The sequence below is a fragment of the Nematolebias whitei genome, chromosome 20 (genome assembly GCF_014905685.2).
Source record: "Nematolebias whitei isolate Nwh7 chromosome 20, NemWhi1, whole genome shotgun sequence".
Classification (NCBI taxonomy): domain Eukaryota; kingdom Metazoa; phylum Chordata; class Actinopteri; order Cyprinodontiformes; family Rivulidae; genus Nematolebias; species Nematolebias whitei.
The window spans coordinates 34,024,765-34,037,249 of record NC_056517.1 but is presented as its reverse complement, the minus strand read 5'-3'; the positions used below and the strand labels follow the sequence as shown (position 1 = coordinate 34,037,249).

The window sequence follows — 12,485 nt, the reverse complement described above, 5'->3', positions numbered from 1 at the left end:
TGATAATCACAGCAGGTTTCTGGGCTCAGGACACGTTTTATTTAGTGAGCGAAGTGGCAGAACTGGCTCTTTTGATTTAAAAGTTTGCAGTAAGTAAACAAATGCAAATCACGCTTACAAATTTACCTTTTAGTACAAGAAAAATACTGTATGGGTTTTGTTTGTTTTGTAGTTTTTACAACTTTACCATTTGTACATCTACCTAACCTGATTTTTCGACCTCTGTTTTTATTCCAACACATGGCACCTGCAGGGCTCCGTACTTTCAATCATTAAATTCAGCTTTTGTTCCCCCCACCCCTCCTATAATTAATTCTATGTATTAAAGAGTAATTTATGAGAGCCTGTCTGTGCAGGATCCCTGCAGGTTTCTGGACTCTGTCCTCAGACGCGCTCACAGGAGACCATTGGGGGCGCATTTCAGAGGGAGGACCTTTGGGAGAATTTCCAGTCCCGTGATTTGCTAATCGGGGTTTGGTTCCCTTGTCATTCCCTGTAATCGTGGCTCGGGTCTGTGGAGCTCAGCCAGCACCTCCTGTCCGCGCAGAGAGCGCACTTGTGCGGAGCAAAGGCTGGCCGCTGGGAAGGAGGATCTCTTTGTCCACCTATGGCTCTTTGACTTTTAGGACTTTTTTTTTTTTTTCCTTCTTAATTCTGGACCGTGGACGGGTCGTGTATAAATAAAAACGAAAATCACCTGAAGTCGCCCAGAAGTTGTGTTCACTGGTGGGCGCCTGACGATGGAGATGCAAAGGTGGTCCACACGGTGGAAAACGAAAAGATGCTTTCTGGATTCCGCGTTTTTCTTCACTTTGACTCTGGTCCTGCAGACTGCTGAGGTCCGAGCAGGTAAGGAGCTCTCTGATGGGGGGGTGGGACTCACCTGGACTCAGAGTTCTGTTCGCATCTCTTCCCACAAAACACGTAGATTTCTCTTATGATGAATTTCTGAGCTCGGGGCTGATAGAGGAAAGTTTACCGTTACCTTTGAACTGTTTAAAAGAAGCCACAGAGTCATGATTAAATAATAGATTTTATTGATATGAACATAATGTGCCCTGAGGATGAACATCTAGTCCCTAAACTCTCTCAAAATAAGTCAGATTTATGATTTGAATAGTATACAAACTTTATTTTGCTATCTGGATGACAGACAGGATGAACCACTAAACTCTCTTAAACATGTCAAAGATGAATGATTTCAGGTGTAAATAGGCTGAATATTGTTGTCCAGGTCACCCGTGGCATTAATAGTCAATGTTTGCACCTGAGGATGAACCACTTGTACCTAAACCTTTTTAAAGAAGTCACAAGGTTCTGTTTTGTAGGTTGTTAAACTTGCAACTTTGGTTGTCTAAATCAATGGTTCCCAACTGTGGTCCCTGAGGAACACCATCCTGCATGTTTCATTTTTTTTATCCGCTCCAACATGCCTGATTCGGTGATTTAATTGCTTCCTCAAGTTCTGCAGAAGCCTGTTAATCAAACATTCATTCAAATCAGGTGCATCAAAGCGGGGAAACAAGTAAAACATGCAGGACGGTGTTCCTCAGGGACTAGGGTTGGGAATGACTTGTAATCTTTATAGCATAGCCTTTAGGATGAACGGACTGTGTCTGCCCCTTAGGATGAACCCCTTTCCCACTAAGCACGTTCAAATAAGTCATAGAGTCATACTTTAAGTATATATAGATCGGATATTGAAGTCCATGGTCATCGTAGCGCAGGCTAATATGACTAGACAACCGCTGCCCTTGAGGATGAACTGCCTTGTCCATTAAACACTTGTATAGAAGTGATAGGATTATGTCATGGAGGTTATTTAAGCCAGATTTTGTTATATAAATTACCTGTGGTGATCACAGTACAGTCTACAGCATTAATGGTCTGCCTCTGAGGATGGACCACACTGCGTAGTTCAACTGATCCAGTAGGAAGACCAAGGAACAGAGCAGCAGTTTCAGGATTCCCTTTAGACTCAAAGGATCCTTTTTGTTTGAGTCGTGGTCCGCTGGGTGGATGTGAACACGGTTAGCAGGGTAGATTATTCAGGACAGCCTGGACTTTGAGAACATGTTGCATTCAACCCCCACAACGAGTCAACAGGTAATCTGATGTCTCCCATCACGCAGGGAGAGGTGGAATTTCAGCTTCTTGTTGACTTGGTTGTCCGTGTAGCGATGTCTCTCCATGAACGACTTCGGGGGATGTATTTCCTTCATCCCAAGAGGAAAAACGGCTCAGCGGGGTTAATTTAGGGGTATGGTGCACCCGATCATTTTTGCAGACGAGGTGGCAATTTGTTGGCGGACAGCATGGAGGTGTATAGCAAGTGGCACCAACCCTGATGGAGGACAGTTTAAGATGCGATGGAATACTCACTGTTAAACAAAAGTTTCAAGTAGTTTTCATTTGATGTCGATGTTCCAGTGAACAGTTCGGCCCAATTAACCAGTTATTCAACATTTTTCTTCTGGGAGCCACTAGGGGGATCCTGAGTACCACCAGAGGTATGACAGTTTGAGAGCTGGGTAGGGTTAAAAGTGGTCAGACAGGTTCACCCTATCTCCATACTGTCCTGGTCCACACCAAAGCCCAATAGTGGGCTTGTGCCCCCCCTCCTCCCCCAGCTTCCATTTTTGTTACAGGCTGCAGGACGAGGTTGAGCCATGTGATTGGTGGGAATGCTTCCCCCGTTAAGTACTGAGCAGTTATTTGATGATGGTCCTTGTCGCTCTTCCCTATGATTTCAGAGCCTTCAAAGCGCCGGACTGCGTTTGGGTCCCGGCTCACGGCTTTAATAGCTACCCATCTCAGGGGCCGGGATTACCGAGGCCTCACACATCGGCCTGTAGACGGCTCGCGAAGGATTTGTTGTCGCATGCAGACACAGGGAAGGAGTTTTATAGGGTCGTGGGTAAAACACCATTTTAAGATCGGGTTGATCGAGCCACAACGTTAGCTTCAAGTTTTACATCGTGCTGGTTCCTGAAAGTGCACGTCGGAGTTATAAACCCCTCGCGGCTCTCTGCCTCTTAATATAAACTTGTATGGGCTCCGTGTTTAATCATCTCAGCCGGTTCCTCCTGAGCTCTTTATAGCCGTCAGGGCTGTTTCTGCAGGGTGCCCTCTGCAGCGAGCGGCTGCACGGACACGTTTTCTCAGCCCCTGGGGCGCAGGCTCAGATGTGCATTCCAGCAGACAAAGCTAGCACTTCAGAGTCCTCTGCCTTGATGTGCTAAACCTGGAAAATCAGCCTCATCGTCAAGCTTTGCCTCGTCTGTAGAGAGGCTCGCATTTTGAATTGATGAGCCCAGCTGTCTGCAAGAGACCCCTGCTTTTATTCCACGGCCTGTTCGGAGGCTGAAACGTTGCGTCGCAGCACACGAGGTCTCATTTTTCACATAGACGCACGCCTGAAATGAGTTAATGTGAGGAAAAGCTGAGCAGGGGGGAGCAGAGGAAAGGAATGCTTTGAAAAGCTGGGTAGGTCTCCGTGAAGTTTCCTCGGTATGACACCAGCATAAAGCCGTCTTGTTTTAGCCGGCAGCGTGGTGGAAGTTAAAGGAAGCGGAGAGGGAGAGTTGGGGGGTGGGGTGGGGGTGGGGGGTTAGATACTAGAGAGAGACTTTGAGTCCCAGGGAGCTGCAGGTGGAAAGGTTCCTCCTCTGTTTACCTGCAAATTTACCCTCCTGTGAAGATGTTGGTGATGATAGGATAAGAGATGAGCTCAGACAAAACATTTAGCGTTGAACACCTTTAAATACGACAGCGGGATCCTGTAAATATTAATGTAATATCACCAGCGAGCCAAGCCTTTGTTTTAGTTATACAGAACGCCATGCGAACGTCAAAACCTCGTCCTGTCATTTATTATGCGTTAGCGATGAGTTTCTGCTTTATGTGAAAGTTTAAAGCAAGTTCGGTTCCAGTGGCCACATTGTGCTTTTTAAAGCAAAGGGCCACAGCAGCGCGTTTTATAACTTTTCAGATGGTTAATCTGGAAAACATTCCCAGGATTTTCTTTAATTTCCTACTTGGAGAAGTTGTAGAACAGCCAGCGAGATTCATCACAAATATTCGTCCTCGATACCAATTAGAAGAATAACGCATCATTCCTATAAAGTGGCTCCTGTGACAAATTATTGGTTAGCTTAAAATACGCGTAAAATGTTACACGTTTGCTTTTTAGAGTCAGGAAACACAAACGATGATTCACAAGGCGAAAGAAAAGTCCTGGCCTTTCTTAGTCCAAACGATTTCCATTTAGATGCTTAATAAGTTTAATAATGCGAATATTTGTAAAGCATTCCATTTGTTCTGTATGTTTTTCAGCATCTTTCTCGTTCCACAATTTTTGTGCTATTTCAACAAATCATAAATCAGCTGGTTCAGCAGAAGGGTGCTATGAATTTTGGTATTGGTGCAGCTTTAGCTTTTTTAAACATTTAGCCTTTTCTGTCATTTTTTTTCCACATGGAAAATGAATTGAGCTCATTTTCCATCCTTGAGATCTTTAGATGTGTTTACAACCTTTCACTGCTCCTTTCACACTTTGTTCAGCTTCTTTCAGCTTCCTTCTGCAAATTTAAACTTGTTTTCAGCTACTTTCAGCTGTTTTTTTTTCAGCTGTTTGTGATCCTTTTAAATTCTTTCTGCTAACTACAACTTTTTTTTTTGCTATTCTAACTTTTTCTGCTCCTTTCAGCCTATTCATGCAAGTTTCAGCTTTTTCTGATATTTCAGCTACTATTTAGCTGTTTTATGCTAATCTAAGCTTTTTTATATATAATTCCACATCTTTTGCACTCTTTTAAACTGTTTTTAACTTAATTCAGCAAAAATGTGCTCTCTCCATTTTCATCTGGTAATTTAAGATTATTTCTGCCTTTTTAAGCTGCTTTTCAGCTTTTTTTGTTGCTAATTTCAGCGTTTTTCAGATAAATTCCTCTTTTTTTTCTCTCATTTCTGCTTCTTTTAGCCTAATTGAGCAAATATGTGATTTCTGTTTTTTTATGCTAATTTAAGCGTGTTCCACTTTTTCAGCTAGATTTTTAACAGTTTTGGCTGATTTCAGCTGTTTTCAGATAAATTCAAGTTTTTTGTGGTAATTTTTGCTACTTTCAGCCTAATTAACTTCTTTATGCTAATTTCAACTTCTTATGCTAGTTTCAGCTTTTTCTGCGCTTTCAGCTACTATTTAGTTTTTTATGCTAATTTTAGCTTTTTCAGCTAATTCTATTATTTTTTTTTAGCTCATTTCAGCTCTGTCGGCTTCCTTCTGGTAGTTCAAGCTTCTTTCTGCCTTTTCAGCTACTTTTCAGCTATTTTTTGCTCATTTAAATTTTTTTTTGTTAATTTCCTAGTTTTTGTGCTAATTTCTGCTGATTTAACCCTAATTCAGCAAATATGCGTTCTTTCTGCTTTATTCTGCTAATTTAGGCTTGTTCTTCTATTTCAGCTACATTTTAGCATTTAGCTAATTCCAGCTGCGTCTCTGCAAGTTCTTCAGCAATAAGCATTCGCACTGCATTTTTGCAGGAAATACAATGTCTCTTCAGACATGAAGTTTCATAAATAAAACAATTTCATAAACTTTAAAGTTTAATCTTTTCTCTCAAATGTAATAGCCATGTGGAAAATTTCCAAGGGCCGCTTTTGGCCCTTAAATTGCATGCAGTTTTTTTAAGGAGCCCCTCAGGTGCCAGGCGTAAAAGTAAATGTAGTGGTCACTGAAAATGTGCTTTAGATAACTGTACGCACAGATTAGCCGTCACTCTGGTGTCTGTCTGCAGCCATGATGGACGGTGAAGTTAGAGTCAGGCTAGACGACAGGTAAAGTGCATCAAACCTCAGATTTTTCATCCACCTGGGTTGAATCGATGCCACGGACTAAATCCAAAGAATAAAATCAGTGAATCTGCTCAACATGCTCAGTTGCACAAACCTGCTGCCTAAAAAGGAGCCGGTCCACAGAAATGAACAGAACACCTGGAAGTGAAATGAGTCAGGGAGTGCAAGTCAAAGTTTGAATTTAAATTAATTACAGAGTCGAAAAATCAAAGCTTTAAATACTTTGAATATCTTTAAAGCTGCATATATTTGACAGAACAAGCTGCAACTAAACGATCAGACGAGCAAAAGTACTGATGCTGTATTTCACAGTAATATTTAACAGTTATCCAGTTATGGTAGTTTTTTGTCTTTATGTATTGTATCTAATTTATTTATGTGAGGAAGTGTGCTTTTTCAGTGTTTATTTAACTGCTTTGAGGTTTATTTTTATATTTATTGCTTCTAAAGTTAGATTTCTGTATATTTTCCTGCTCCTCAGCCTTGGCCCCGCCCACTCCCACCTGTTCTCCATTTATTCATCGTTCATCAGCTCAGATTCAGCACTCTGCTTATCGCATTTTCAGTCTCAGTTAATTTTAAAAACGACTGTTGTCAACTTGTTTTTCCATCATATTATCAACTGTGTAGTTTGCAAACTTGTAAATGGATAAAAATTTGTCTTGTTGTCATTTTACACTTTGTTTGTCGATCAAACACGGTCAGGGTCACAGGTCTCTGCTAGTGTCATTGTGCGGATCAGAAGCCGAAAACCTTCCCAACCCATCTGAGTTCTGCTCGTAGCTTCTAGGCTTGTTTGTCTTCCCCGAGGACAAACACCCCGACTCATCTGGGTTTTAAGATGTGCACACACTCATTTGGCCCCTCTAATGGATCGGCCAGTGTTGATGTTTTCTCGTCACCTTTGTGTGAGGTTCCCAACTTGGTCACATCTGGGACAAACGGGTCCTGGAGTTTGGTCTGCACGTAGCTCCAAACAAACCAACAATGAGACCTCCACAACTCTCAGGCTGTAAACATGTTTGTGTTGTCTTCAGCTGTGGCATTTAAACAGAGAAACAGCAGCAGCTAAAGATTGGTTCTGTTATTGGGGACTGCCTATAAATATTAAATACAAAATTCCAACAAAAAATTCAAGATGGCTACCAAAGCTACATTTGAATGTCTTTAACTCAGTGATTTTCACACATACAGAGCTGAAATTTGGTGTTATAGCTGAGAACGTTCAACATCACATTCTGAATCCAAATCAAAAATCCAAGATGGCCACCATAGCTAAAAAAATGACTATAACTCATTGATTTTTGGCCAAATTGATCTACAATTTGATATGATGGTAGCTGAGAGTGAACCCGAACACATAGTACTGTCATTTTTTTAAAATTGGCAGCAGTGTGGCAGTCCCCGTCAAAGTTTCTACAGGAACATTTTTTGCTCATCCTCTCTGTATGTCAACGGTTTTGAAAAATTTCCGTTATATTTCCACAAGTTCACAGTAGAAGAGACTTGTGACCTCAGCTCTGAAGCTGAAACATCTCTGAACTGATTGAACCATGGCATAAACACCCTTAACAATGTTCAGTCAGGTCATCGGGACAGTTCCTTTTTTTGTTGAGATGTTTTGTCCTTCATCCAAAGGACTTCATCAGTCCGAGGAGCCAACAACAAACTTTATTCCACAAACAACACATTCCCATAGTAGACCAACCAGTTTGCTGGTGATAAAATGGTTTCTGGGGCTCGTCCTCTCCCCCGTCGACTCCTCTGAGGCAGCCATAGCCAAAGTGGTTCAAAACATCAAAGTTCATGCTCGATAATCCAGGTAAAGTTCAGTCAGGTCATCTGGATCTTGTTGAGACGTTTCATCCTTCATCCAAAGGACTTCATCAGTCCTTTGAAACCATCCAGATGACCTGACTGAACCTTATTGGATTTTTTTTTTTTTTTTTTAACCTGGATGACCGAGCATGAACTTTGATGATTGTTTACAAGTAGTTTCCTCAAATAATCGTGGTGGCTGAAGATTAATCTATGGCGGTGAAGGCCATCATTGGCCACTCCCTGGCTCCACCTCTGCACCTGATGGAGGATTGAATCGCTCCCTCCATGCACCACGATCTGTCACTCTGCACTGCCTCAGACAAACGTACAAACAAAGAAAACTCCAGTCCAAAATTTGAGTCCAGAAAAACACGTTTTTGAAAGCGACTAACATTTAATATTCAGATCGCTCGAGGGAAATCGGTGCATCGCTGGTTTGAATAGAAACATACAAAAAGAACTCCAGAAAACTTCCAGAGTAAACTTTGATTGTGCTTGCTGCTACTTATTGCATTTAGCTGTTAGCAAGTACATAATAGCCGACTGTCAGCTACGACCATGTCACACTTTAACTCAACACCTGTAAATTTGACAGAGCTGTAGCTGTTTCTGTGTTTGCAGAGCGGAGTCCATCTGAAAGAAAATACATTTTCAGAAGAACTGAAACCAAAGGCTTCATCTAAAACCAGCAGCTGAATGCATTTTTGTATTGAGCGGTACTCTCAGCTCTCAGTTATGTCTGTTAGGGGCGTGATGGTGCATTTATTCATACTGAATAGCTGCGGTACAAACATCTGGGTCCAGTGTCACGGTTTTAAGGATTTTTGAATGTCATGATCGTGTTCTGTGTTTGAAGGTCTGAAAATTTCAGTTTCAGTCGATGTATTTGTTAACTGTGTTCCCCATCTTCTCCGTCCTAAGTCAGATGCTCTGATGTCCACCCCCTCTGGTTACACTTGGGTTGTTGTGTTCAGTACTCCTGGTTTAGGTTCTGCTTAATAAATAAAGCCACATGCTGCTGAACTCTTGGGTGCCCAGTACTCATCCCTGCTCATCATGAAAGCACACAATCTTTGTGCTAACTTACACAGAGTAGAGGAATACACAATCTTAAGCCCGTTTCTCGTTGAGGTGTGACTGTTGGTAACTAGTTGGCGAGTCTCTCCAAAGATCCCAACGTTATAGAATTGTCACGCATGTCCCAAATCCTTCTCAGCTCAGTTTCTGTCATTCTAAAGAGCTCCAGCTGTGGCTTGACGCCTGCTCTTTGTGACTTAACCTTCTAGGGTACAGCCCCAAATGTCCCAGTCCAAAAAACACAATAATTACCATATTTTTTGGGCTATAAGGCACATTTAAAATCCTTTAATTTTTCTCAAAAATCGACAGTGAGCCTTATAATCAGGTGTGCCTTATAGTCTAAAAAATATGGTGTGTGTGTGTATATATATATAAACACTGGTCTATCTTCAGGGCAGCACGGTGGCACAACTGGTAGAGCTGCTGCCTCTCAGTGAGCAGGTCCTTGGTTCAAACCCCGGTCCAGGGGCCTTTCTGGGTCGAGTTTGCATGTTCTCTCCGTGCATGCGTGGGTTTTCTCCGGATGCTCCTGTTTCCTCCCACAGACCAAAAAAATGCATGTTAGGCTGATTGGTAACTCTAAATTGTCCCTAGGTGTGAGTGAGAGAGTGAATGGTTGTTTGTCTCGTTTGTCTCTATGTGGCCCTGTGATGGACTTGCGACCCGTCCAGGTTGTACCCCGCCCCTCGCACAGTGATTGCTGGACATGGGCACCGGCGACCCCCGTAACCCAAAATGGAATAAGCGGGTAAAGAAAATGGATGGATGGATGGTCTATCTTCAATTCTAAAAAGTACTCCTGTATATTTAATGAAAAAACGAGCGGCTGCGAAGATTTGTATGATGTTGGCAACAAAAAATGTCTATACAGCCTTGAATACAGTTTTGTTAACCAGAGCGTTTGGTTCGCTCGTCTCTTGGTTACAAACAGAATTTCATGAAAATGTTCCCATTTTCTCACAAAGTTGCGTTGCCATCAGTCGCAGCTCCGTGAGATCCTGTCTTAAAGCTCTCTACAGTAAAACAAAACAAGAATTGTGCGCTGGAGCTGGATAAGTGTTGGTTTGTTCAGATAAGTTATGTGGAAAAAGTTTATCGGCGAGTGAAAGTGGTGTATAGAGAGCCAAAAGAGACATGTGGTAAATGCTAATTATGCTGCACGTATTTAAAGAGCGCATTGCATTTAACATTTTAGAAGATGTCATTCAGGTTTTTATTATTTTATTTTGTTTTGCATCATTTTTAGGTCAAATTATTTAAAACTCCTCTTTGTCTTTTTAACAGTTGTTATAGCTTGCTATAATGTGCTGCATGCCGTACTCTTGCTACATTTTCATTAAAATGATAGCTGACAAATCCTACCTTGCTCTACACAACCTGTTGTTCTACAGCCGTCCTGGTAACAAGACTGGTTTGTTTCTTCCGTTTTTGAATTTTGGGAGGTTTACTGTCTTTTAGTTCTTCCTGTTTGGAATCGAATCATGATTTATGTGCAGTGTTAAATCATTAAAAAGTAATATCATCTGCATAGAGTGCTATGAAGAGAGCTTTTTGTAAAATATAACCTGCACAGATTCCGTCAAATCCCCCCACAAAATGTCAATGTTGAATACTGAGTGGGTGTTTTGACATGGAGGCACCGTTATCAAGATTTTCCAGGGGTCTCTGTAGACCCGGACACAGGCCTCTTTATGTGATGTGCTTCAGGGTAAACAGCCCTATCAAGGTAAGCCTATCCAGGTGGGATAGAACTCTGCTGGTGCTTACTTCTTATTGAGCTGACTGGAACATAGACATCTGGCATGATAAATACACGAACAAGCATCTTAAACTGTGTAAAACTTCATATAATACCCTTAACATTAAACCTTGTTGCTCCATTTTTAAACACCCATTGAAGACTGATGCATTGTGGTATGGTACCCATTACTTCTGATTCACTCGAGCTAATTTAATGAAACTTCATTCACTTATGCATCATCACCAGACGGAGTGTTGCGTTCACCTCACATCACCTCAGCGCCAAGGTCAAAGTCAAAACAAGGTCTTTGCTTGTCCAGGCTAGAACTTCTCATCTGTTCAGTACGATTTCATAAAACTTGATAAAAATTTGAATGACCACTAGACCAGTGGTTCCCACCCCTCATCCTCGAAGAACACTATCCTGCATGTTTTAGCTGTTTCCCTGCTCCATCACACCTGAATCAGTGGTTTAATTACCTCCTCATGTTCTGCAGAAGTCCGTTAACAACCCATTCAAATCGGTGTGTCAAAGCAGGGAAAAAAGGAAAACATGCAGGATAGTGTTCTTCGAGGATGAGGGTTGGGAACCACTGCACTAGACAAGATGTTGTGTAATATTTTCATCAACCCAGCTCTAAGGTCAAGGTCTAAGGTTATACAAGGTTTTTGCTATTCTGGGCCATTGCTATACATGGCTGTATTGTTGTATAATAGTTTGTCTATGGGCGTATAATATGTGGTACTTTTGTTTTCAATATTTACAAGTTTCTTTATTTTTCTTTTCGTGCATCCACAATCTTCAATTAAAAAAAACCTAGCATTCCTTGATGTAAATTATCTTAACAGCTGTTTTAGTCAAACCTTTAAAGTAACTTTTTGTGTGACATTGCAACATGTTAATGCTCAGTATATATGTTGCAAATTACTCTCAGCTGCTACATCTCCAAATTTTAGTGTAATATCTGTGAAACTGACAGATTTATGGCCATTTTGTGTTTGCTAAAGTTGATTAGCATGCTTAGGATTGACTCTAGAAGGTAACTACTTGTAGCTGTACAACAAAACCTGTCCACTAGTTCATGAGATATTTTACTAATAGACAAACTCACACATGCACACACAGTTATGTGCAAAAACTGTATTTTTAACACCTGTTGGCAGGCAGCAACCGCTAAACAAATGTTTCTTCCTGCAAATAGCACATTGACCTAACCAACGTTTTATTTGCTCTTTGACCAGCAGAGCCAGTCGACGTCCTAAAAGTATTAGCGTTTCAAAATTACCCCGAAGGAGTGACAAAAACATCCGGGTTCTGTGCAAACCGAAGAGCATCGCAGCCAGACTCAGCTTACAGAGTCTCCAATCAGATCCAGATCAGCGCCCCCACTTCCCAGTTATTCCCTGGTAAGAAACCTCCCCACCCTGTGTGAGAATTCAAGATAAATGGTGAAACTGTCCTTTAACTGGTTCCTTCATTGGTTTGATCCGTCTTTGTTCTGGTCCTGCAGGTGGTGTTTTCCCAGAGGATTTTTCCATCCTGAGCACAGTGCGTCCCAAATCTGGCCTGCAGTCCTTCCTGCTGTCCGTTTACAACAAGCAGGGGGTCCAGCAACTGGGCGTGGAGGTGGGGCGCTCACCTGTGTTCTTGTATGAGGATCAGAGCGGCAGTCCAGCCCCGGAGGACTACCCGCTGTTCCGAGGGCTCAACCTGGTTGATGGGAAGTACGTCAAAGCTCACACGTGTTCTCGACTGAAAAGCGTTCTGAAATGCACCGGCTGAAGCGAATTTAGTGCAAAGTTTGTAGCGTGAAGTAATTAAATATGACCTTTCATGCCTGAGTTTTAACCCTAGGTCATTTCCTGAGTTACAGCTGTTCGAATCAAACCTTCTAAATGACGTGATCTCATGCATTGTTATGAGATCTTGTGAGATAAGATGGTTATCTATCTATCTATCTATCTATCTATCTATCTATCTATCTATCTAT

General features: G+C 41.8%; 1 protein-coding gene across 1 annotated transcript in view; it reads left to right on the top strand.

Annotated features, from left to right (window-relative positions):
* The first annotated feature begins 530 nt into the window (after positions 1–530).
* Positions 531–12,485, top strand: part of col11a1a (collagen, type XI, alpha 1a) — a 124,952-nt gene continuing 112,997 nt past the window's right edge. The window contains exons 1-3 of the mRNA XM_037694096.1: positions 531–849; positions 11,737–11,901; positions 12,006–12,219. Coding sequence (XP_037550024.1) covers positions 741–849; positions 11,737–11,901; positions 12,006–12,219 — 488 coding nt within the window. The 5' untranslated portion in view covers positions 531–740. The remainder of the gene's footprint in view (positions 850–11,736; positions 11,902–12,005; positions 12,220–12,485) is intronic.